Raw genomic sequence first — 26,929 nt, forward strand, 5'->3', positions numbered from 1 at the left:
AAGTTGGTTTGGAAATTTATCCTTGTTGGTAAATAGGAAATTGAACCATCAATCTCTCGTCAGTATTCCCTGCAGATAACATCGTCTCTAAATTTGGCCATTTGTCCCTCAGAATGCTACCTTTAACCTTTCACCTTTCTAACATCTTCCTTCTTCCGTTCTGCTCCCATCCATGTGGAGAATAGAGCAATTAGTCGTTGAATGAACCTGTTCAAAGAACTTTTGTCCACCACTTCAATTCAGTCACTACAATATCCTTTATTCCATTCTATGGATTCAATTGCCCCCTGGGTTAGATCACCCGGTCTGCGGCTGGAAAACCACTCGCAAGGTCGTGGGATCGAACCTCACCTAACGCCTGGGTGCGGTTGGGGTGGCGCTGTACTCCAGGCGCAGGGGATTAGTCGGGCCGCCTTCGGGTCTTGACCCGGACACCCCTGTGTTGACAAAAAAAAAAAAAAAAAAAAAAAAATTTTTCTATGGATTCAATTCTTTATTTCATCATGCCTTAACCCGCAACCAAACCACCTGCCACTGTAATGAGACTTCCAAGTTCCCAACTGCAGCTGATAACATGCTAAAAGCCTAAAACATAAAATACGGCGCCGCCCACGTTAGCCACATGGCGCATCAATAATAGCCCACTCACTCACTCCCAGCTAAGCTCCAGGTAACCGGAATCATGCCGGGAACGGGGGGTGGGACGAATGCTTTCGAAACGGTTTTGTCCAATTCAACAAGTTGTACGTTTAATTTTTAAAAAAAAAATGTAAATTATTTTAAAATACGAAGTAAATATAAAATAAACTTTTGCAAAGTTCAACAGTATATATGGTTTAATGTGAACCTTAGTATATCTTTTTTTTGTACCAATCTTAGTAATTTGGCATGCAAAGACCGTTATGCCATGCAAACTCTCAAGGTCCGTAGTTTTATTTTACACATTTGAATTTGTACGTCAGTTGAGTGCTGGTTTGATTGTATAAATGGAGGACTGTCAGTTGACGGTGAAGCAAGTTCAAAGCAGTACTGGCTAAAAATTCTTCTGGTATTTTGTCAAAAGAATTGAATAGGCGCTTGATTTGGCTGAGTTGGAAAATTATTTGTTTTTTCCAAACCAATTCAATTTGGTAGTGACATATGAGGTTCAGCTTAATATCGACACCTTTTCCTTTCTTTTTTGTGTTGAAATACTATATGGTATACAGCAGTATACCACCACAAGTGGTTATATCTAACATCTACGCCAAGATGTATACAAGAAGAACATATTAGTATGATTTATGAAACGATGCATCCTACCATATATACTATGCTAATGACTTCCATTAATTTAATGGAGTGGAAGTCCTTCGAGGTTGAACGATCACTTAAGAAGGAGAGGCTTCGGATTCTTGAATATCCAACTCATGCTCAGCAATTATGATGCAAGAATCAGCTTCCAGGGGTGAGTTCAAGTTCTTGTCCTTGGAGGATTCTTTGGGTGAATTGAGCATATCAGCTGAGCACTGAACATCAGGTGTTATTCCAACCTGATCAATGTCATGAAGTCCTGGGGACAAGTATTTTGCCACTGTTATAAATAAAGCCGATCCGTCATCCAGCTCCGTTATGCTCTGCAGCAAAATGACTCAGCATTGTTAAGGGAACTGATGTGCAGTGCCATAAGTTCTCAAAGAAGTGGTGATAAAAAAGTGATAAGGTAACCCCAAAGTCGAAAAGGATTCAGATGTTTAAGAGTCAGTAGGAGGAATCCAGCCATTAGGATGCCACCCCAATGGCAAGACTTCAAACTCCTGGTATATGGCAATTAAATGCTTCTTTGTTCTAACATTTTAACCATCCCCAATTCCAAACTTGATGGCCACAGGTTGAGTTCAGCTAATCTTAAATATTTGAGGTGAGGCCTAGTGTAATCTCTTGAAACCACTTAAACAAGCTAAGAAAAGTTTTTGGCGTGTCCACCACAACATGGCCAGTTTGTAAAAATCAGTCTGAGGAAGACAAGGATATGTTTCCTGGTATCTATTACCTTTAGGAAAAAAAAGGGAATCTCTGATATTTTTATGAGCTCATCCTTTGATTCAAAGCTCCAAGTTATTGATCCTTAGATTATGAGCGGAAGTTTGAGATTTTAAATGATGGAGTGCGTCTATAACAGTTATGCTTTTAAGAAGATACTGCAAACCTGTATTTTTCCCTTCCCAAAAGTTCTATGTCCAACAAGAAGTGCTCGGCCATTGTCATGAAGAGCTCCTGCCAGAATCTCACTGGCACTTGCACTTCCCTCGTTCACCTGTTCAAGTAAAAGGAAAGAAGTTCGCAGGTCAAACCATGGGAATGCTTTCGGGAAGTATTATTCAAGTATCTCTCAAGCAAAAAGAGATCCATCTACACTTCTATGTTGTTGGAATCATTCATCTACTCACAAGGACAACAAGTGGATCGTGTGTTACAGCATGCCCGTTGGCCATGCTGATTGAGAACAAATTACCATCTCTATCAATGGTGTTTACAAGAGTCTCATCCCCATCAAGCCAAATTTGGGCAACATCAAGTCCTGCTTTGACCAAACCGCCCTGCAAGGTCATAAGGAGAAAAAAGAATACTTGTAATCAAGTTATGAATGCGCATTAAAGGTACAAAAAGCTTTGCACCAAGAGAACAGAAATCCTTGAGCTTACAGGATTATTCCGCAGGTCTAAGATGTACGACTGTACGCCTTGATTTTCCATCTCACGGATGGTATTTTGCATATCGGTTGCAGAACTCTGTCATATTAAAAGGATGTCATGCAAACATGATGTGCAAAAGAAGAAGTGACTGAATATCATGAGTTTTTTCTGACTACCTGAGAGAAAGCTGACAATTTCACATATCCAGTTTTTGACATGTGACCGTCAGGTGTTCTGTGAGTGATGATAGCACTGGATACTGGTGAGAACCGAATTACTTCACGAGGTAGTTTTACCTTCACGATATTGTGTAGTTTTATATAAGTTCATCGAGTAATAAATACTGGATCTAGGTTGCAGCACAAAGCTCTGCTGTGGACATGTTCTATTCCAAATTACTGCAATCTAGCCTTTGAGATAACCGTCACTATGCCAGAATTAACTAGCCATGTAAGATGCAGTATACCAACTAATTGTACTAGTAATGCATTTGTACCTCTCTGAAATTAGAATTTTTGGAATCAGTACCCTGAAAAGAATGAAAACAAACCAGCAAGAACAGGAAGTTAGAATGTGAGTACAACATGTGATTACCAATGCATGTTAAATATGTCAACTCTCAGATTGACATGCTTGTATATGCAAGTCAAGTTACATCCACCATCTTAGAACTTCAACTGACAATGACACCAACAAATCAGCATCACTGAATGTTCATATGCATCATCTAAATGTGATTGATTTCATGCAGCTGTCGGGGCTTAGTCTTGTTATAAACAAAGTGAACATTTTTATGTTGGAAGTGAAGCAATGGTTACTTAACAAGAAAATATGTCAAAGTATCATAGAATGTTGGATAAAAATGAAAATTTCCTGACCTGTCAACTGACTCATTGTTTGAAAGAACCAGAGACATCCAGTTTTAGATACTTTGAATCCAATCAAGGTTTGAAATGAATCTTGACTTCTGGATTCCTTGTCATTTTTAACATTTGCAAAGCTAAGATGCATAATTGTCTAATTGAAGGATGCTGCAGTTTTTGAGAACACCCTATGGCCATGTTGAATACAAAGATTGGAAGGAAAATTGCTTACGGGGTGAATTTTTACAGTAACAGTAGTGCCAGCACGGCCTCTGAGCTTCTGTGCTGCTGCTTCGCTTCCGATTCCCTCAATGCCTTCCCCTGATTTTTACAAACAACAGTCAACAATGCTTTAGGCACTTATTTTTGTACACATATCTTTTCCTACCAAGACAAGTTGGTAGAATAACACCTATATTTATTTCAAGTACACAGTGTGTAGTACTAAAGAATTATGAACAGAACCTTTTGGAACGAAGATAAATACAAGCTATTAGTTCTAATCACTAGCTGAGTGGTAACCCCCGAGGCTGTTCATGGTCCTAAACTGACAGTCAAGAGAAAAGGATTTGCAGTGGATAAAGATAAAAAGCTTCCCCCATCAACAACATCTCTTCCCAGAGAGGAAGTGCTTACAGAAAGCACTTAAAAGTAGATTGGAAAATGTCAAACTTTAGAGATGAATAAAATACTTCAGGTGAGTCCCAAAGAAATTTTGTTAAATGAAGATCCGAATTTACAATATTTGATTTCCTTGTCATTATCCAAATTTATTTGTTTCTGAACAGTATGTATGAGTTTGAATACATCTGGAGCTAAAACCACAAGGATTGTGTGGATAAAGTCTAATAAATGTGGCTGACCTTAGGATTTTCCTTTAGAATACATGAGTCAGTAATCTACACGAGGCAATTCAATTACTTAAAAAACATCATCTGCCTACATGGCATAGACATAATTAACGCATTGCCTTGGCCTGATAGTCTGAACTAAATCCAGAAAATTGAGGCAAATCTTCAACTTAAAAAGAACTAACAGCATTGAACCCTATCCACAGGGTAAATTATCTGAAGCATATAGACCTTTCAACTTTCACATAAGACAGTATAATTATTTAGAATCTGCCAAGAAAAAAATTACAATCCATCTTTGAGATTAGGTCCTAGAGTCTCATTTATTTCACTCAGCCATTATGCATGGGAGTATTGTTCAATAGTAGCTCAGCCTCTATCAAATTATGGAAAATACATAAATAAATCTTGTTAATTGATAAGATGAAGAGTTTGGTCGTCATTTACCATTAATTTCAACCAGCTCATCTCCTTCATGTATACCAGCACGTGCGGCTGGACCATGCTCCACACATGATGAAACAACCTGCAGTTAGATGACAATGAAAACAATACATAACCATTTGTAGTCAAATGTTAGAAACAAAGACTATATGAATGTTTGCAGGGATCCAAGAACCTGGACAGATAAACAAATATTTTACAGTCTCAGTAGAACTTGGACACATTTAGGAATTTAGTATTCAATCCACTTGGTGGACATAATGTGCAGTCAAATGAATGCAAAAGAGAAACAAAACAAATAGACACATGTGCCAAGAAGAGAAAGGCACAGAATAACAATGGTTCTCATCACATCAGAATAACAATGGTTCTGTTCAGTCTTGTTTCCCCTCAAGGGTTGCATCTTGTGACACCCTGCTCGAATTCTGGGGAGCATGCAGACTATCAGTTATGGTGACAGAATAATGCTTTGTTCCAGAGTTTCATGATCCGTATCACCATGAATGCAACTACATGCATCTTCACTTCTTTTCACCTGCTTTGCTTTTGGTTGATTTTTCCTAATACGCTGGCTATAGGCTTTGGGCTTCTTAAGCTTGCGATTATCTTAATTAAATAGGTAGACAACAGCTTCAATTAGAAGGGTGTCAAAAAGTTTAAGCAAGTGTAGTAGGAACCATGGTAGCAAGTTTATGAACTATGCATGATATGAATAAATTTTGAACGCATTAATTCATTTAGTAATCCATTTAGGAGCACAGACTTACAGAAAATGCAGATTAGAAAATGTATTGTTTTGGCCTGATTGCTATTAATAGAATATGAAAACTCAAGTTCAAAAGAATGTGTTACCAACCAGGTGCCCTGTTTTTGGTTCGACAGTAATGAAGAGACCAACACCTTGCAAATTTCCATCAGTTCCTATTCTAAAGCTCTGGTATTCCTGCATTCAAGAACCCTCTACAATAAATCATAAACAAAATCGAAACTTTAGATGAACCAAAATGGAACAACACAGCAGACTAGGTACTTTTGATATAAAATGAGGTCAATGTAGTTTCTAGCAATTGCATTCCAAAATGCCAAGGAAGGAGTTGGAAATTTAGAAATAGGAACTTTATAGAACTGGAATGACTAGAATAGCTGCTCAAATCTTTGAAATTATAGCATGTTAAGAAGGTATAACAGGGAAGAAGAGAAAATCAAAGGAACAACCTGGCGATTAAGAAATCCAGCGGATTGTCACTTTTTATCATGCCAGGAATGATATTGGATATTGGACATTCATATCTTCCGATGGTTATTACCTTAGGACTGATAATGCGAGTAAAGGGATCTCCAAGAGAAGAAAGCATTCCCTTAATCTTGCCATAAGCTGCATCTTCTGACTTAAGAGGAAACATTTCTACCATTGTCTGCTGAAGTTTCAAATCCCAGTCTGCAAATTGAAACTTCACCAATTCAGAGATTACACCGAGTTTCAAATAGTGCTTGGTAAATGGGAGATAAGTCTCTTAATAGAGTGGAATAATCAACAGCTATCAAGAGCAGAGGACAGGAAGGACTAGCGACAATCTTATCATTTCTTTTTGTTTATTCAATCTACCAAGAAAAATTCCATTTGCCAATCAAGTATTTCTCCTCAAATTAGACAGTTCTTGACAGTGCCACATTGCATGCAATTACAAGCTTGAAATTATTTTGTTTCTCACGGAAAACATCTGAACTCAAGAACATGCATTAAAGAATTGTGATTTCATACCTTGATGATTGAAAGTAGGATCAACAAAGGTTTCCCTAATCAGACCCCAAGCTTCCACAAGGGTTCTCTGAACTGTATTTATCTACCAGTAAAACAATTCCATAATCAGGAAACTCGTAAAACAAAAGTAAAAATCCAAGTGAAACCAAACCAGGCAACAAAATACTTAGAAAGATACAGTTCAAGAACTGAATTGTTTCAGTAATTAGTTACCTCCCGCGTGTGAGAAACCGGGAATGCAATAGTAATAGACTGTGCAAAAGCTGGAGAGTCAGAACAACATAAGGATACAGCAGCAGCAAACCCAAAAACTCCACCACTGACCCATCTAAACAAACTGTCTTTTAATTCAACAGGTGCTTTATTGTTATGATGTGTATTGGACTTCCTTGTTGCAGGTAATTTAAGTCCAAATTTTTTGTTTTTATCACAAATTGAGCTAGGAAACCGACTAGGAAAGAATAACTTTGAAGTGGGTCTTTGAAACGATTTAGAAATTAGAGAAGTAGTTGATGGGTTGAGATCAAAATTCGAGCAGAAAGATTCCATACTTCTAAGAGGAAAAAATGATGATCTGAGAAAGAATTCTTGAGTTTGAGCTGTTAGTCTATTTAAAAGTTGGAGTGGTTAGGCAAAATTTTGCATGGACCGTCATGTCGTGAATCTGGTTAGGCCTGCTTGGATCTTTGTTCGTTGATACTTTGTGGTGATTAAGTCTGTTGCGTGGGCGAGTGTCTGAGTGGTAAAAAATGTTCTTCCAAGTGGGCCAATAGATAGATTGGTTCATATTATGTGATTCTTAAGCATTTAAAATTACTAAAATGAGGAGGAACTCACTTTTTGGTGGGGTTCAAGAAAACAGCCCTCCAACTTTGGTCAATTTGCACACTGCCCTGTCGCTTTCTCGTTTGCATTTAATATGCCCTTTACTAGACATGTTTGGCTCGTTCGAGTTTGAAAAGGGTTTTGATCGAATGATACGAATTTAGCTTCAACACATTTATTATTAGGATCATTTACTAGTCGAGCTAAAGATGGAATTTGTTTGTAAGCAGATCAACTATATTTGTGATTATAAACATTAGGTATACATATACTAAATTATATAATAAACAAATGGATGCAATTCCTTTTTTTTAAAATTTTTTTAGTAGAAGAGGAGTAGGATTTAAGAAGCAGAGAGAGGGTAGGGGAATTAGAATTTAAAATCTCTACGTATTAGGATTTCGACCTTAGTCACTAAGCTAAAATAAGTGGCTACAAATCCATTTGCAAATAGTTTTGCAAACATATACATTATATATATACACGCACATCTGTCCCTAGTTTCTAATCCTACAAAATATGTATAAAAGTATGTTGTGAAAAAAATATATACTTCACTAAATAAAATGTTCAGATCCTTCTCCTTCCCTATTGCTACTCAAAATCCACGACTTTTTTTGTCTCTTCTAGTCGATCATCCTTCCCCTCAAAGCTCAAATCTATTTATCCCATCATTCTAATTCACAAACCCTTTCTTATATTCAACTCCCAACGATCCTTGCATTGGTAAGTTGGATTTTATTTTCCTTTTGTTTTTTACTCTTGTTCTTCTTTACCTCCCAATTTTGAGCCTCTATTTTCTTCTTTTTGTTTTCTTTATCATGCATATGGAGCAATAAAGCTTCATTTATTGTGTCTCTTTTCTAGCTTTTCGTTTTTTTATTCTTATGATAGTTTGCACCTATGAGCCTTATATTTTAATGTTTTCTTTATTCTATTTTTTAAGAGTATTGAAACAAGGTTATAAGAACATCAATTCTTTCATATTTTACAACTAATATAACATTTGTTAAATGAGTATTGCAAACTTAAGTTCGAACTCAGCTTGGTCAAGTTTAAAGAGCCAAACTCAACTTTCAACTTGAATTCCCATATAATGTCAAAGAATTGAGCTCCAACAGTTACTTGTGCTAGTGTAATAATTAAACAAACACAAATGCTGTGCTCATAACATACGGAAAGAGATTAAATACTAGGTAATCAGCTCGTTAGTTGCTCTTTTCCACTTGAAAGAAAGAGAAGCTTTGTAAAGAGATAAAGAATTTGGAAATAATTGCGACAGGAATTAAGATCCCCAAAATAACATTCTTCAATTCATTATCTGGTCCTTCAATTCTTTTGTTTCTCACGAAAAGTAACCCACAAACATGTTGAAGTGTTAAACAGGCCTAAAAAAGGTTGGGCTTAAGAACAATATAGGGGGGTTGGGCTTAGTTAGTTCACAGTCCATCTGGATAACTATTATATATTTGGCAATAAAAGGTGCATCGCATGGGCTTTAAATTTTATCTACTATGTCGCTTTAGAATTGGCGTTCAACTTGATAGAAGGACCTATGGGATCAATATATCAATCTCTAGAATTATAATTTACTTGAAGGGAAAATCGTTCAAAATATTTTTCACATTTCGTCAAATTAATCTTTTAAAATTTTAATTTTATATCCCTTACAAATTTAAATTTGTAAAATTTGGTCCTAATTTAATTTTTCGAACCATTTTAATTTATATGCATATACAATCTAGTTCGGCCATGGGGTTGTGAAACACAACAACATAGATTTTCAATCAATTTGCTTTATTGAGAAGAAGATTACTAGAGAATTTGATGGGAATTTGTTCTATGAAATGTTTAGGTACATGACAATGACATGTTTGGTAGGAGTCCAGACAAAATGCATGAAATTGCGTTGCAACAAGGTGAATGGGAAAAAAGTGGGTGGGGAGTATAGCTGTCAAACAAACCTATTTAATTAAGTTTACCCAAATCCGCCCATGAATAGATGGGTATGGGTATCTTAAATTATTGCATATGGGTATAAATGGGTTACCCAATAATATCCATTTAATAAATTGATATTATTGGGTAACCTATCAAACCTAATTAATCCATTTAGAATTGACTTCTCCCAAACCTCCTCCTTCCTCCACCCATTTTTTTTTTTTCAAAATTTTCATTTTGTCATGATGTTAACTACTTTTGTTACATTATTATTATTATTTGTTGGTTTTATTTTATCATTTTATTTTCTCTTAGTTTGTTAACTTACTTATTTTTCAGCATTACCAATTTATGACAAGTTTTAACCTCTTTTCTTATTTTTTCAAAATAAAAATTTTAATTTACACACAAAAAAATGTTAGAGGTTCAAAATTTTTTGATTAAGTTTTTATGTTAACTTTTATAGTACTTAGTTCAAATTTTTATATTCTTATTTTTTAATTATTAAATAGTATGTAATTTTGCGACATACATAAAATTGATAATTAGGTTTATTGAGCATTATAAATAAATATTTAAAACTAATGATAAGTGCAAAGGATGGTATAAATTGATAATTTAGTTTGCAAAAATGAATTTAAATGAATTTACAAAAAGTTAAAATAAATGGGTTATAAATGGGTAATTGGGTTATCTAATTCATTTTTTGACTTACCCATTTATACCCATCTAATTAAATGGGTATAAATGGATTGACTCACTTATACCTATTACCCATTTTACCCAACCCAAACCCACTCAAATCACCCATTTTGACACCTTTAATGGGGAGGGATGGATTTGGTGGTATCAAGGGAGGGAGTGTAAGTGAGAGATATTAGATTCGAGACTTTTCACTTATATTTTAAAAAATAAATAAAAGAGCAGCTAAAAGAAAATGTGAATGAGAAAAGTAGGTGCTCTTGTGGTGTGGAGGTTTATCCTTGGTAAGCAAGAAACATTTTATCTGTTTCATGTTTAGATTATTTACGTTCTATTTACACTTGGATGTTTTACTGTTTTAAAGTTACAAGTGAAGATCGGCATGATGTGAAAGTTGAAAATCTCAGATGTAGTTCTTGGATCCATTTTTCCTTTTATAAAAGAGACTTTTCGAGAAGCAATGGATGTTTACATTAGGATAATGATGCAAATTGATTATGCAATGTATACAAATCAAAATTTTCTAACGAAATTCTAGAGGTAGAGTTGTCATCACACTATATGTATTTGGTTGTATATCTGTGTGCACTGTAAAGAATTAATTACCTGTGATCTTGTCCTCTTTTTTTCCTTTTTTTGGGGGGGGGGGTCCCAAAAATTAGATTTCATCCTGTCACCATGTCTGAATTCATAAATCACAAGGAGTTTATCTGGAGATAATTTTGTTTAATGGCCTATGAAAAATTAAACTTCATCAACTTTATTTGAAAGTTCTGATGACTGATTCAATTGTTCTTTTTGTATTTAGATGGAAAAGAGAAGATCTCCAAAGAGACCATTGAGGCCATAGATATGAGAAAAACATGACTATCACACATACAATGTTTACTTGCAAGTTAGATTCTCTGCATGGAAATGATGCTTAAGAGAGAACTGATTAACTATCTTGATTCTAGAAACATCAAACTGGCAATACAAAATCAACCGAATTCCATCCAAATAACTTGCATCCCTTAACGATGAGATCTCGACATAAAACTAAGTTTCACTTTTTGCATCCTTTAATCAAGTGGAAGGGGCTTGCATCCTTTAATCATGAGGTCTCGAGTTCAAAACCCATAGGAATGTAAAAAGACAACGTTGAGAGAGTTTCCCCTTGCAAGAGACTCGACGTGACTTGAACAAAATTAGTTGCAAACCGTAAAACGAATGCGGATACTTATATACAAAATAAAAAAAAATCAACAGAATTCCAGCAATAACCAACAATTGCAGGCTATTGGTCAAGAACCTTGTCGTCCTATATTCATGCCAGACATCATAGATGTAAGTGTCTTTGCTTAGTTTCCATTTTTCCATCATGCTGTTCCAGAAATACACTGCACTTCGTGCACTATATTCCTACTGAGGATTCCTATAAACATTTGAAGCATTGACAATTTTTTTTTCCCTGTGAAAAGCTTTTTGGAGTAATGGAGGAGAAAAGTGAAAGAGGAACAATAGAAAATTAAATGCCAATGAAGGTGCCAATGAAGATAGGATAAGCATTTGCAACCTTGAAGGATTAGTACTCAGCCTGATTGATGTAGGGGATGTGGCAAATAATAAAAAAAAATGCACTTGCAACAAGAAATTACAACAAATTAGAGGCTTTGCAATTGTGACCTAACCTATCTATATATTTGATGGTGACACTCCTTAGTGTTGCAATTTTAAGGGTTTATAATAATAAATCCCCTTAATTTCATCTTGGTATTCATTTCCTCCCTCTATGTCATTTTCTCATGACTTGAGTTTCTTCTACTGCCCACAAATATAAGAATTTCAATAAAAAAAAAGCCTTAGTGGTTCAAAACATATTGATTGCAATCAAGAAATTTCTCCAGAAACCTTAGTAAAATAAAATAAAGGGATCCCCAAATACAATGAATTGTAGAAAGCTACTTTTTTTTAACTAAATTTTTAGTAAACCTAAGTAATTTAATTAACCCCAAAAGTAATGATAACAAAATGTATGCTTTAATAAAATTTGTTAAAAGAGCATTTCTATATTTTTTGTCAATTAAACTAGTCAATTTTTAGTACTTGACATGAAAAGTGCCATACCATACTCAACTCAATTTTGCTCTCAACTATACGGCCAGATGCCAATCTCTTGTACCAAAACTACAATTGATTAAGGTGATTGCTTTAATATGTATGTTATTGTGGAAAAATTCAATGCAATAGACATGAACACTTCTAATCTTGAAGAAATAGTTCTACTATTTGATTGTACGCTAGTTTTAATAAGAAACACCTCAAACAGTTCAAAAAGACAAGGCCAAATGCTCTCTCTAAAGTCTGCAGAATAGTTTACTAAGTTCAATCTTAAACTTGTTTCAATCATCATTTTTCTCCGTGGAACAAGGAACTAAAATGTTTCGAGTGACCAAGAAAGTGAAGAATTGCAAGATTGATCTCCTAAAATGGAAAAACACTTTCCAGGCAAACTCCAAAGTAAGAATCAATGACATTAAGAGTAGGTTAGAGAGGTTGAATGTGTCAAATGTGGAGAACAAAAGGATGATCAGATTTGACCTTAAGGAACAGATCAAAGAGGCATATAAAGAGGAGGAATCTTTTCGGAGCCAAAAAGCTAGAGTGAACTGGCTAAGAGAGGGAGACAAGAACACTAGTTTTTTTCATGCTCATGTGAGAGGGAGGAGAAACAGGAATAGAATCTGTAATGTTCAAAGAGAGGATGGTACTTGGACAAAAAATGATGAAAATCTAATTTCTGAGATTTCCATGTTCTATAGGAGCCTTTTTACCAGTGGAGGAAAAGAAGATAACTCAGAGGTACTAAGGGATATCCCACACTCTATTACTGAGGAAATGAACTCCAAATTGACAAAACCAGTGCATGAGGAGGAAATCAGGACTGCTATTTTTTCCATGAATCCAGATAAAGCCCCTGGAATGGATGGAATGACTCCACTGTTCTTCCAAAAATTCTGGAAAGTGATTAAAAATGATGTGGTTCAAGCTGTCCAAGATTTCTTTGTAACTGGCTGCATGCTTAAATCTATTAACCATACAGTTATCTCCCTCATTCCAAAAATTCTGAATCCAATTAGGTTGAAAAACTATACACCAATCAGTCTGTGTAGTGTCTTGTATAAAATCATATAAAAAATTTTGGCAAACAAACTGAAACCTGTTCTTGACAAGTGCATTTGTAAAATCAATCTGCCTTCATACCAAATAGACAAATCTTAGATAATGTGATCATTGCTTAGGAATATATGCAATATCTGAAAAACAAAAGGCAAGGGAAAGAAAAGTATATGGCTATCAAGCTAGACATGGCTAAAACTTATGATAGAGTTGAATGGCATTTTATTAGAGACATGATGACAAGAATGGGGTTCTGTGATAAATGGGTAAGTTGGATATCAAGATGCCTGAAGACTGTCTCTTACTCTTTCAATTGCAATGGGGAAGTCAAAGGCTTTGTAAAGCCAGGAAGAGGAATAAGGCAGGGAGACCCCCTCTCACCTTACCTGTTTTTGATCTGCTCAGAAGGCTTCTCAAATCTACTCCAAAGATCAACAGAAAGCAAAAATCTGAAAGGCTTGAAGATCAGTAGACAAGGTCCAAGCATAACTCACCTTACCTGTTTAATATATGAAAGTACTAATTCCGTTTGTTGAAAAAAAAAAATGTGCAACAAGCTAAGGAACTCATGAAAATTCTCCAAGATTATGAGCAGGCCTCAGGACAGCTAATCAATCTGGAGAAATCATCAGTGTTTTTTAGCAAAAATTTGACATGCAGACAGAAACAGGAGATTTGCAGTGCTTTAGGAGGAATGGCAGAAGTGAAGCAAGGGAAATATCTTGGTCTTCCTATGGTTATTTCAAGAACAAAGGAGCAGATTTTTGGCTATATAAGAGATAATATAAAGATGAGGCTGGAAAGTTGAAAGAATAAATTGCTAAGTCCTGCTGGAAAGGAAGTCACGCTCAAAGCAGTCACAATGGCTATGCCAACCTATGTTATGTCTTGTTTCAACCTGCCTAGGAAACTCCTCAAGGATATCAACTCAGCTATGGCCAACTATTGGTGGGGGGAAACTAATGGCAAAAATAAAATGCACTGGATATCTTGGAGGAGAATGGCTTAGGATCGACAGGAAGGTGGCTTGGGATTTAAGGATCTAGAAGTTTTCAACAAAACTCTACTAGGAAAACAGGTTTGGAGATTAATCACCAAACCAAACCTCCTAGTCAGCAAAGTATTGAAAGCCAAGTATTTTTCGAAAGAACCAATTTTTACTTGTAAAGTTCAGAGTAATGCGTCTTGATTTTGGAAAGGACTGATAGAAGTCAGAGGGATTGTGGAAGAAGGAATAAGGAGGAGAATTGGCAATTGGAGAGGCACAAACATATAGGAGCATAAATGGATACCAACTTTTCCATTAGGTCTGCCTACAACTCCAAGACCCCCAAACTGTGAGCTTGTTTTTGCATATCAGCTAATCAACCAAAGTAGATGGAACACAAATGTAATATTCAGATTGTTCAACAGGACTGATGCAGAGAAGATTCTCAGTATTCCAATTAGTCTTGCAGGTAGAACAGATTCCAACTACTGGAAACACAGTGAAGGAGGCGAGTATACGTGAGATCTGGTTACAAAAGGTTCTTAGATGAGAGATCAGGCAGCGATAAAGGACAGGAATCTGTTGGAACTAGTTTTGATGCAGGTAATCATCAAAGCAAGCAAACTTGGAATACACTGTGAAAGCTCAACATCAAACACAAAATTAAGGTGTTTATCTAGAAGTGTATTAATGGAGTGCTACCAGCCAGAGAGGCAATCCACAGGAAAACTGCAATTGGGGATCCAGTGTGCAAGGGATGCGGAGAGGAGCCAGAAACGATAGAACACATACTTTTGCAATGCCCTTTAGCAAACGATGTCTGGAAAGTAGCTCCAGTTATGTGGGATGGAGCAAAAAACCAGAGATGCAACTTCACAAGGTGGTGGCGCAGGATCACAGAAGCTAAAACAAGGCAAGAGGGTAACAGCCATATTGGTCTTACTGCAAACATCTTATGGCACATTTGGAAAGAAAGGAACAAGAGGGAATTTGAGAACCAAGGTAGACGCCAATCATGCTGTGTTATTCAAAAAGCACATAAAGAATGGTTGGAGATGGAGAAAGTAAATAGGAAGGAACCTGATCAGAGTATAACAGAAACAATGCCAGACCTAGAGGGGGAACATGAGGTACAAGAGGACCAGGATTTGATAAGGCTGAGAGTGACAACAACGAGCTTATTGAGATCTGCTTTGTTGGGTATTGGAGTTGCTATCAACACAATGTCACATGATGCAACAGAATTCTGGGCATTAAAGGACAGAAGCTACGGAAACAAGAATACGGATGTAGCTTTAGCAGTCAGACTAGTCTTGTGCAAAACGCTGAATAAAGGATGGTGCAATGTCCAAATACAACTCCAAAACAAGGAAGTGCTAAGACAAATCAAGCATGGTAAATCATCGGATGACAGACTTGTGACGCCCCCACTTCTCCCTAAGGCGAACTAAAGGGTATCCGCGGGACGCCTGCCCAACTCTCGCCAGTACTCGAAACAAATTCAATTCAAACCTAGTCTAATACTAACAACGAAAGTCGGAATAAAGGTAGGAAATCATTTCCATACATAATTATCCAGTCTTACATCACAATTTCAAATTTACAAACACTTTTCCCAAAAATATACAACATCCAAAAGTGTCTAGTCAATTACAATCAAAACACTAATACAAAAGTGCCTCAAGTCGGCATTTGCTTAACTCCTTCCAATCGGGTTCCTGTTAAGAAAAATAAACTAATGGAATGAGCCAATACTCAGTGAGACCAAGAAACACACATGCAAACACATAACCCAAGTAGCAACAACAATTACATTGTAGATGAAGCTATCAAATTCGAATAATTCACACTTCGAATAGGAAAATAAACGAAAACAATTCAAGGATACTGTAGCTCTCAGGAGCTAAATTCCACGTAGTCGAGTCAAAGTCTTAATCGCAGCTCATGTTGACACTCCGTCAACCACATAAGTATCAAATCCGTAGATACACCACTTTTCTTCGAATTTCGTCACCGTTACACTCCCTTACCGGGCCCGCTCATCAAAGTTTTGATAATATTCGAGTATATCATGGCAATACTGCGCGAGTAATGCCGAACAAGATCTCTCCAATAGATCATACTCTACGAATATCTCATGGTTTGCTAAGCTTATCGACCAAACCCATACTGGCTCGAATCGCAAAGTTAATCAACGAGTTTGGGAGTCCCCCGAATACGAATACGAATATAAGTCAATAAGCAACACTCAAATCGACGATTCCAAATAGGAATCACATATACGAATCCATCCACATTACTATGTACAAGTCGAATATGAATTCACATAGCAAAATACGAATATAATTTCGTTCGAAAGGGAACGAGTGCGATAAAGTACATACTCGTCTCAAAATTTCAAATTCACATAACGAATAAGAAATAGTTAATCACTTAGCAACAAATTCATGCACTTGACACTTACCAATCAAAATAAGAGAGTGAGTGCGTAAAGAAGCCTTTAGGTGTTCCCTTCGAGATCCTCACGAAGGTCTCCTTGAGCACCTGAGCAAACAATAGTTATCTATTACACACCATCACTTGAAAATCCTTTCTTATCAAGAGAGGGATTGTACACTTGTACAATCTAGAAAATACCATGGAATGGGGCTTTACTTGCTCAAAATTCAAGGTTCTAAAGTAGTATTTATTAACACAAGAAAAAACTGATTTTCTTCATGAAGACAAGTTCAAAATGGTCAATTAATATTGAAGGATAGGGAAGAGTTTCAAAAACTCAATTCCCGTCAAGTTTGAAAATTTTCGATTTGAGGTTCAATTTTTGAAAAATCGTATCTCACTCTTCGTATGTCCAAAATTGGAAAACTTGATACCGTTAGAAACTAATTTCAAAGTACTAAAAGTTCCTAGATGACATTTTTTCAAGATTCCAAATGGATAACATTCAAAATTCGGTTCAAAGTTGCTATTTTGGACCATTGAGACAGTTTCTGGGTTGATTTTTGGCCAATTTTAAAAATTTGAAAAAATTCACACAATGTAAACTAACCTTTGAAATTTGCAACTCAATTAGAGTTACAAATAAAGTTCAAAACAAAATAAGCGGGACAAGAATTGAAATTTTGAGCACTAAGATATAGCGGTTCAAAGTTACTGAAAAAGTGAGACCGTTAGGCCAAATTCCAGATTTAATTCACGAAAGTTGGGACTTTGATTGAACATCGAAACGGACTCGGAATGGCACCAAGTTTAGTAGTATTATCCTACCATATAAGGGCTATTCCTCTACCAAATTTCATAGGAAAATTCATTCAGAAATTTGGTTAACAAAACCTTCAAAGTTTCTAAATCTCCAAGACAAAGCTGCCTTGCACCTCTAGTTTTCTTTTTCTCAAACCTTTGGCCAATAAAATGCCTAAAACATGTCTCATTTATGATAACCAGGTCTAATAAGGATCAAGATACATTTGGTAGGTGATTTACACCAAGAATTTCGAATAGAAAGTCTCAAATCAAGATTGGTTACAAATCTGTCCAACATGAGGGTTTTCTCCCACAAAGTCAGTTTCGAAATCTGGTCGTAAATAACTCAATTCAACTCAGAATTGAGCGTGGTTGGTGGCGTTGAAAACTAGATTCATTATGCTAAAATTTCCTAGAAGAAACCATTTTCAAAATATATCCACAACCAGCTCATATGTGAGCATCAATTTGCTGCTCAAAACAGAGCTCCCAGTGTAGACGTGAAACAGGACTATCATGTTCAAACGATTGGTATGGACGACTCAGATGGAACCAGAATGTGCATTTATACTGTTAGAAAGTTGGAAATGTCTAGTTTCCAGTGCCGTAAATGGCACTCAATTTTGACATCGGGGCAAAAAGTTATAGCCAAAACAAGAACACTGCCAGAGCAGTTATGGGAAAAATTTTCAGTTTTGCTGATTTCCGAAAACACAACATTTGACCAACCAAATCACGTTATTTTTTGTTGAAACTTTGTACACAATTTATACTACATATATACATCATAAACAAGTCATTAGAACCACGAAAAATCACCCTATGGGTCATGGAAAACACAGGGGCAGAAATGAAAAAATTTCTCTCTTCACATCCTTTGAGTTTCCACAAACAACACAACATTATTTCACTAAATTAAGCACTAGACCAACATTAATAACACCATAATTCATCAAATCAGTCCATCCAACCATAGTGGGAATTCATAGAATCCACACAATATTTTCCAACATAAATAAGACTACCCACATGTATGCAGTTTATAAATGCTATATTACTTCCATAAGACAAGATTTGAGTAGTGGATCATCACTTACTTCCTTAGATGAACCAAGCAGAAATTTTTGGTTCTAAGATGCTCAAGAAAACCGTGGAAAGTAGCCCTCTTTCCTAACTTGATGTGGTCTCCAAGTGATTAACTAAGTCTGGTTAAATTTTGGTGTGATTTGGTGGAAGATTTGATGAAGAAATGAGGAAGAAATTGGAAGAGCTTCTTGGTTCTTTTTCTTTCTTGATGGCCGGCTGTTTGGAGCAAGAGAGAGAGAGTGTTTGATGCAAATGAAGCTTCCAAGAGAAGCTAAGATGTGTGGCCCAAAATTATGCAAAAGTCAACTCTCTCCTCGCGCGCGTTTTGTGCTCGATTTCTCTCGAGTTTGTTTCACTAGTGTACTAAACTTCTAATGCACTTGTATTCATGCTATTATTATTCACTCTTAATGGTATAAAAATAATGGTTTTAAGTCCCTCAATTTAATCGCGCGCATAAAAACGCGTACTTCCGACGCGATAAAGCGAAATCTCCAAGAAATTCTTATAACGATTATATCACTAACTAATAATTGAACATTTAAATATAAAAATACATATTTCAAGATTAATGTACTCTCGGATCAAACATAGTCTCGAAAAATGTGTACTCCTTATTTCTCGCTAAACGAGCTCTAGAAAAATTAATTTTACTAACGAGGCGTGTTAAAAATATAATTGAGACATTATTCCATGTAAATAAGTTTAAAGTAGTTGAAATAAATTATTCTGAGAAAATGAGTGAATAAATATTTAATAGAGCCATTAAAATAATACAAAAGTAAGAAAATAAAAATCTGGGTCCTTACAAGACTGGTAATGATCCTAGAGGATATTTTTTGCTTAATGTCGTTGTTTCGAATGTGCTCTTTTTGCTTAGATAGTAATGATAATAGTAACACTATTGCTAATGTTAGCTCATATGCCTTAGGCATTATGATGGATGAGAAAGGATCTTTTCCTCTGTGTTGTTGAACACAAGTTGTACAGCTTGACGAGCCGTTGCTCGAATTGTAAAGTCATCTTTTATATCAATACAAGTAATCTAACGTTTTGAGAAAAAAAAATCATCATTTTTCTCCGCAAAATATCTCTACAATAATAAAGTCTCTATAGGTGTTAACTTTGTTTGTTTTCAAATTTTCCTCCATCTCTGACACACAAATCCTATCCAATCAAAATTATCTCCTTTCAATTCTCAAGTTCTCCTTTATTAACGATTTTTTTACTTCCAATTATACATATTTTTGTATTATACATTTTTATTACATATTACACAAAATAATTATATTCACTTGTATTATTTTTATGATTCTTTCAATTAAAAATATTTTTTGACAAGTTACACACGTATCGAGTGTGCCTTGATAACTAGTGTATATTAAGTTGGTAACGCAAATAACAGTTAATAAGATTTGAAAGATTTAGATCCCATTTGAATTGCAATTTTTTAAAGTTTTTATTAAAAAAATTTACTATAACGATGTGTGATGTATATAAATTTAAAAAAAAAGAAAAGATAATTGAGAAATTTGTTAACACTATATTCCAAAATTTTTCTACAAAGAAAAATCACAATCCAATTGGGCTCTTATATTCGTCCGTCTTTTTTTTTTTTTTAGTTAAAAAGTTGTAATATTGTCTATTAAATCAATTATTTAAATGAAACACCACAGGAAATATAATTATATTATTACAATATACCCAAAACATTAGTAACCATACAACTTGTGGAATTATATGGCTGTATTTAACTTTGGAAATTGAGAAACCTTCAGCATTCGGAAGAATGCTATGTCTATATAGTAATAAATAATTTATCAGGAAATTTGGATTCGTATGTATCTATTAGTATTATCATATACCGCAACTTTCTTTATAAATCCTTACCCAAACGGCTACTATGTTTGCCGCCACTGGATTGTCTGCTGAAACAATTATTCCCTCAGCTGGGACAACTCTTTTTTTTTCCAAAACGATATATGGTTATAATCCTTTTAAAAAATGTACAAGTACGAGCAAAGGCTCGATGAAATTATATAAGCGGTCATCTAATCATTAAGAAAATAAAAATTCCTCATCAAAAGTAATGCCTATAGCATAAGTACTAAGCTTAGAGTTTAGATGATAATTATCATTTTGAACTTGACAAAAGGAGCACAGGTGAAATAAAAGTCTAAGTTGAACAATATCCTCCACCACAGTTGCTAATCTGATATCCCGAGCTTGTTTGGATTGAATAAGGTTGAGCAGCTGCTGATTCTGCACTTGGAATTGGACCACTCTGTGTTGCATTTCAGCAACTTTACACGTTGCCAATTTTAGAGCTAATGCTTCATCCAGCAAGAAAGATCCTGAACTGGTTTCACGCATTGCCCCTCAGCTGGGACAGCTCCTCCGGTCCTTTTCCCTAACTCCAAAACGGAAAAAAAAAGGAAATTTCCATTCTGGGCTTGGAAAATTGCTAGTCTTTGAAGCTGTTCATCATCTGGTTTGTGGAGTTCCAAGAAAATGAGAATCTAAATTAAGGTTATTCTTCTGTTTCCCTTTAATCTATTCTTCTCTTGTGATCTATAGTTTTAAAAAAAAAAATTTTTTTGATGGGCTAATTTGATAACTAGTGGGAGAAAGTTACATTTTGTAGTTGTGTTTGAGCTTATTCGATGTAGTCATGGGTTTTCTTGATGAATTTTTTGGCAATCGAGAAGAGGGCTTTTCTCTGTTCTGGCCGATTCATATTCCAGTTGTTTCTTTTTTCCTACTAATTGCATCTGATACCTGGCAAAATTCGCATACTGAATGTAGGAGTGGTTCGAGATGGAAAAAAAAGGGGGTCTTTTAAGGCCTTCGTGAGATTGGTTTTAACAACTGCTTGCAGAGACCTGCAACAATTGAAAAAAAAAGTGTTTGAGCATAGACAAGAATATCTGTGTATGTCCTGGTTTTGATTGGTCTATCAAAGGATTTTGATAGGATCAGTGATAGTCAAAGTGGAATTAATTGAGAGCAAGAACTAGAATCAGATGGTAGTAATCAATTAATTAAAGAACTGGAAGCAGGAACCAGTTCTGGATATTGATTATGTGAAGAATAGACTGATCAGAGTGATCAATGGTTTTGCTTCTGCAAATTACACTATCAGAAAAGAACTGGCTACAATCAACATGGCTAATCCTACCTCATTATACGTAGTTACATAATACAGCTGTCAGTTAGTTATGATGCTACGCTGACTAACTACTTGTGACTGCTGAGCCTCACTAGCTGAGTCATCTTGACAACTACTAAGCTGTCCAATCACGTATCAGATCAATCTTAAGCTGATGATGAGCTATACTCCTGATGATCATGGCTTCATCCACTAGTCTCTGATTCTCTTACTTCTCTTGATCAAGTGCATATCTATCAAGGATTTCTTGTCTTGCTACATGGTGCTCTTTGGATCTCTAATATCGCTAATTGTCTTTCGCCTTAACATTCCATTAACCTCCCAAACTTATCCTACTTAGTTTGAAAGTGGTATCTAGACATTTTGTTTTCTGTTAAAAGTTAACATAGGATGCTTACCATTTTTTTGGAGCATGCTATTTTGCTTTCTAACTTTTAATTCTGACGATGAATACATCAAGAGTTCTACCTACGTCTAATGAAAGAATCATTGTCTGACATTTGTCTACTTATGCACCTTTTCGTAATTGATTGTGTTTTCTAGATATAATGTTTTCTTGAGAATTGAGGAGTTTCTGGTGGACTTTCTCATCTTTCAAACTAAGTTGTTTGCTTAATGAGCTCGTTAATAGTGTTTTGCTCCTGTAGTATTTTCTTTTTTGGTGCTTATGTTTGTTGATATTATGACGCTTTTAGACTTGCTGAATATCTGGAGTAGCTCTTTAGCAGAGGCTCTGAGCTTTCGGTGAACATATGCCACAATGACTATTCTGAGTGATTGAAGTTTATATATTAGCTAATATGTTCCTGTTCAATTTTAAGGTCCATCAATAGCAGAACATCAGGCTGGTTGCTTCCACAAAAGAAGCATGTGTTAGGTGCTAGGTTTCTTCATGCAATAAGTTCTAAATATACATTGTGTAGAATAATTGTGCTGAAAAAGTTGTCATCTCTGTTTGAAGTTGTATGTGTTTAAGCTAATGGTTGGAATACATGGTTGAAAGGTTGAAAAAAAAAGATGGACCATTTATAGAGAGGCTTAGGTGTTTTCAGTTAACAGTTATTTGGTGGTTTTTGGGGTTGTCTAGGCACTTTAGGGTTGCAATTTCTAGTTCAAGAACATAGACATCAATGGTAGAGTTAAAATTGAGTTAAGACAGTTTAAGATTGAGACCATTGCTGGAGCAAAAATTTTCTTATTCAATTGCTACTGAGAAGGAAAAGAATGGGGAAGCCTAAATAGACACACGTGATTTCCTGTTACATTCAGTTACTTATTTTCCAGGTTTTCAGCATGGTCAAGTAAGCTTACTTTGTTTTATATACTCTGCATTCATTTTGCATATCTCCGCCATCTTTCCTGGAGTTGACTCTGGAAAGCTAAAGACCATGAAACTGCTTATGCTAGATTTTGTCCCTGTTCAATCTGAAACTGGTTGTATTAGTTTTGCAAGATATGATCTAGAGGTTAAAATGGCTGCAGGTGGTGTTGTGCATGAAATCCTCATAATGCCCATTTTCAGTGTGGATAAGCTCTCTACATGTATGTTCTTTCATCTCTCCCTCTTTCTTTATAGATGTGTGGAAGCCTCTGGAAATATTAGATCCTCTTACTGAGTCATAAGTGGTTCAAATGTAGAGTAACTTCTCTCAGCATTACAGCTAAAGTAATAGCTACCATATATCAAATTTTTGCTCATTATGTTTTTGCTTCCGTTAAAGGGAATGTTAAAATTGATATAGTGAAGCAAACTAGAGAGTTGCTGGAGAGCAGTCTCAGACTCTTACAGGGTTGTGTTTAGATTCAGGATCCTTTCATAGTTTGTATTATTATTATTTGTTTACTAGCCCGTGAGCATACCAAGTAAGGATTTTCTCAACTATAGGTAACTAACCAGTCAAGCACTCAAAATGTCATATGTTAACCCCAACATAATACTTGAGCTCAAACTAATATTCTCTGCATCCAAATTGACAACAAAAGCAAGATGGTTCAACCATCAAACTCAGATATGAGATCAAACTTGGGGCTTATATGAGCATAAACAAAAGAGACTAGAGGTAACTTCTCACTTATTGGTCCTCACTCGACTTGCTTATCCAATGAAGGAAGTTTTGCACATTTATAGAATTTAAAGTATTGCAAAACTCATAATAGTGGCTGGTCAATGTTGTAGCTTGTTCTACGTTAAGACTATCGTTCTGAGTAGATGTATCTACGTAGTTTTATATGACACATTTGTGAAGAATTTCCCAGAGACTGAGAGGGAGTGGAGTTAAAGATGTCTGATAGTCTGTCTCAATGAAATTCTGGCATCCAATCTAACTGGTTAAATTTGTTTTTTTATCCAGCTCTTGGTAAATATGTCAGAAACTTTATAATCCGTGTTTATTGCTTTCATCTCAAAGTCACATTCACTTTCTATGAGAGAGACTTGACGTGCTGTCTTCTTGGCTTTCATCTGTAAGTCATAAAACAGCACTCTATAGGACAGAGCGTTTGCAGCAATGGATTTACAAAAAGCTTTATATCTAAATTCCTTGGGCCAACCACTAGGACCAGAGAGTAGTTCTTGATTCCATTTCCCTGATTCCTCTCTTGTTCATCCTCCATGTACTACTTTACAATGAACTTGCTGTATAGCCAATTCTTCAAGTCTTGGGGTAATAAACTTTGTTGTCTACATTAGAATTTTCCTCAGGACAGGTGAGGTTGTTAAGTGGAAAGGAAGTCAATTGAGGGTAGAGTTGGGAAGCTACTAGCTCTAATCTCATGTCCATATGTCTATAGGAGTCACTTATGCCTAAGTTTGGTTTTATGTGCTGAGCATGACGGCATGAAATCCTCGAACTGTTTTTTTGGTTGGTCGAGAATCATTTCTTCTGTTATGTTCTAGAACCACTTGGAAAAATTAAGAATTGGTGTTTTGAAGTGGAAATGAAAATTTGGATAGGTAACAAAAATGTGGATTCAAACTAGGACAGGATTATATTATTTTCCACAATGTAGTTAAAATTGTGATGGGGATTTACAGGAAAAGATGAACCTATTTTATTTGTTCTTGAATATTGAATACTGCAGCTCACATAGCAGGCCACAAAAATTTGGCAGTTCTCTGGTATCTCTCTGGCTTACTTCACTAATACTTGCTCACTTACATGTCGGTCTCGAAATGATGCAACTAATGGTTTTGCTAAAAAAAGACACTTGATTACTATAGGCTGTTAACTTTTTCAGAAACAATTTATACGTGCCTGCCCAAAATTGTGTTTCTGAATAGTTTACTTCTTCTGACAGTCATGATGGTCATTGAGCTAGATGTTTTTAGAGGGTTTCTAACATGCTAAGCTATGAGAATGATATGGTATTGAGTTCACCCATTTCACATATTAGAGGAGGTTGCTCTCAAATGTTTCTTGAAAAATAAAATGACCCATTCCTGATTTCTATTGATTGCCTAGGACATATTCTTGGATTTGGGCCCAAGTTCCACCATGCATTTTCATGCTTTTAACTTGCAATTTGCAAATCTTGTAAAGCTGAGGTTAGGTAATGAATTTATTGCAATAACTATTGAAAGTAGAGAAAATATGTGGAAAAGAGACTTCAAGTTACAATATTCAGAGAGTAATGGGATGCAGAAAACATGTTTGAGTACTGGTTTAGCCTCTTGCATTATGATATCTGCTATGCTTCCAGCTTTGAAAGGTATTCCCATTTTCAAGTCAATGGTACTTATCCTTCTTCAGAGATTTTACAAGCCAACTTTTTTTTTTTCAGTTCATGAAGAACCAATATACTCATTTTACCTTGTCAAGATTGGGGGAAAACTTACATCCATCTGTAATGCATTTTGAATAGTTTGGTGATCAAATATTATGCGTAATTTGTTCTATAAGTAACACTGCAATTAATTTGCATATGACGAACTTGATAGATTAAGTTGTTGAAAGCATCAGTTTTTTCGTAAGTATAATTAGTTTGTGCTTTTCTTTTTCTCTTTCTTTTTTATTTAAAATTCTCTAATTCTTCTTTTTAACTAAAATGATAATTTCATAATTAAACATCACCAAAATGAAGTTATTACTCAAAATCAGACAGTATTCAAGGAAGTTATTTTGGACATCAAAAGAAATCAATCATAGCAGAGGATAACAAAATAAATTCACATTACAGGAGTAAACAAAATGAAGCCTCGTTTTATAAGTGAACATGTCTTTTTTTTTTTTGTAATTGTTTTTTGGTAAGTGGGAGGTCTTGAACTATCAACCAACCCAACCGTCCCCCTCTATAAGTGAACATGTCTAGAGACAGAGAACTTGGAAATGGCTAGGTCTCTAGAATGTAATCTTCCCAAATAGACGAGGCTGCCTTGTCTATTGAGATTTTTTTTTTTTTATGAATTAATTAGAGTGAGCTTTACAGTTAGATCTCTATAAACAATCTTTTAGATAGCTGCTTAGAATTGTCATGATGAGCCTGAGTTTGTGTATATCTAATACATATCAGAGAAGGTAGTTTAAATTTGATACCCTCAATGCAACGTTTTACGTTTTGGTGTTGACCCAATTTTGTTGGATTCTAAATAGCTGTGGATGCTGAAGACTGGTTTTAGCATGCCTGGATGCAAAGGTATAAAATCGAAGGATTGCTTTAGCTGTCATTGTTTTGGTGTAGAAGGCAGGGTGGGAACACATAAGTTCAAAGGCTTGAGAAAGTGCTGAACCTAGCTGCCTCGGAAATGAGCGCTTGGCAAAACCACCATCACAGTGAAGCATTGGTGTTTTGTTGCAGATGTCTTCTCTTAGAATATGGAGACAAGTATTACATGTATAAAATCTAGCATGAACTTTTCACCATCTGTCTGTACAGTATCCCTCTTCCACATGTAGCATTCACTCTCTGTAAATAATACTACTGTTACCTATTAAGAAAACTCGGAATCTGGTAATTGAGCACTCGAGCGATAGGTCACTTGTGGAAATTGAAGTTTAATCAAGATGTGCATGTAGATCAAATCTTGAAAAATGTACTTTTCTTTCCCATTAAGAGTTGTCTCTTAGGTTTCCTCTTTTCTTTTTGCAAAATTAGGCTTTTTTTTTTTGTGGCTAAAAGTAAAATCCAGGTTTATCATTGTAAGTAGTACAATTTGTACAATCTTCTCTGGCTCCTGTTTTTATCTTCACACTAAAAACTTATGCAGCACTTTTTGCTGGGGGAC

General features: G+C 35.5%; 1 protein-coding gene and 1 long non-coding RNA gene across 2 annotated transcripts; one reads left to right on the plus strand and one right to left on the minus strand.

Annotated features, from left to right (window-relative positions):
- Positions 1-1,146: 1,146 nt before the first annotated feature.
- LOC113694885 (carboxyl-terminal-processing peptidase 3, chloroplastic) lies at positions 1,147-7,278 on the minus strand. Its single transcript, XM_027213787.2, has 12 exons — positions 6,809-7,278; positions 6,596-6,677; positions 6,141-6,271; positions 5,690-5,776; positions 4,837-4,915; positions 3,771-3,859; positions 3,172-3,204; positions 2,852-2,971; positions 2,685-2,771; positions 2,430-2,579; positions 2,189-2,296; positions 1,147-1,616 (listed from the first exon to the last, which is right to left on the minus strand). The coding sequence occupies exons 1-12, from the start codon at positions 7,142-7,144 to the stop codon at positions 1,371-1,373; spliced, it is 1,548 nt and encodes a 515-aa protein (XP_027069588.1). The 5' UTR covers positions 7,145-7,278; the 3' UTR covers positions 1,147-1,370.
- Positions 7,279-20,470: 13,192 nt separating this feature from the next.
- Positions 20,471-26,707, plus strand: LOC113695177 (uncharacterized). Its single transcript, XR_003449536.2, has 2 exons — positions 20,471-21,068; positions 26,298-26,707. It is a non-coding gene; the product is annotated as an uncharacterized lncRNA (long non-coding RNA).
- The last annotated feature ends 222 nt before the right edge of the window (positions 26,708-26,929 follow it).

This window comes from Coffea arabica, chromosome 6e, assembly GCF_036785885.1.
Source record: "Coffea arabica cultivar ET-39 chromosome 6e, Coffea Arabica ET-39 HiFi, whole genome shotgun sequence".
NCBI lineage: Eukaryota > Viridiplantae > Streptophyta > Magnoliopsida > Gentianales > Rubiaceae > Coffea > Coffea arabica.

What these genes read in the sequence shown, in the direction of transcription:
- LOC113694885 (XM_027213787.2), bottom strand. Translation starts at nt 7,144, where the DNA reads ATGGAATCTTTCTGCTCGAATTTTGATCTCAACCCATCAACTACTTCT. An exon ending in CGGTTTCTCACACGCGGGAG is followed by an intron (nt 6,678 to 6,808) that starts GTAACTAATTAC and finishes TTTTACTGGTAG; the next exon opens with ATAAATACAGTTCAGAGAAC. An exon ending in TAGACCTGCGGAATAATCCT is followed by an intron (nt 2,580 to 2,684) that starts GTAAGCTCAAGG and finishes ATGACCTTGCAG; the next exon opens with GGCGGTTTGGTCAAAGCAGG.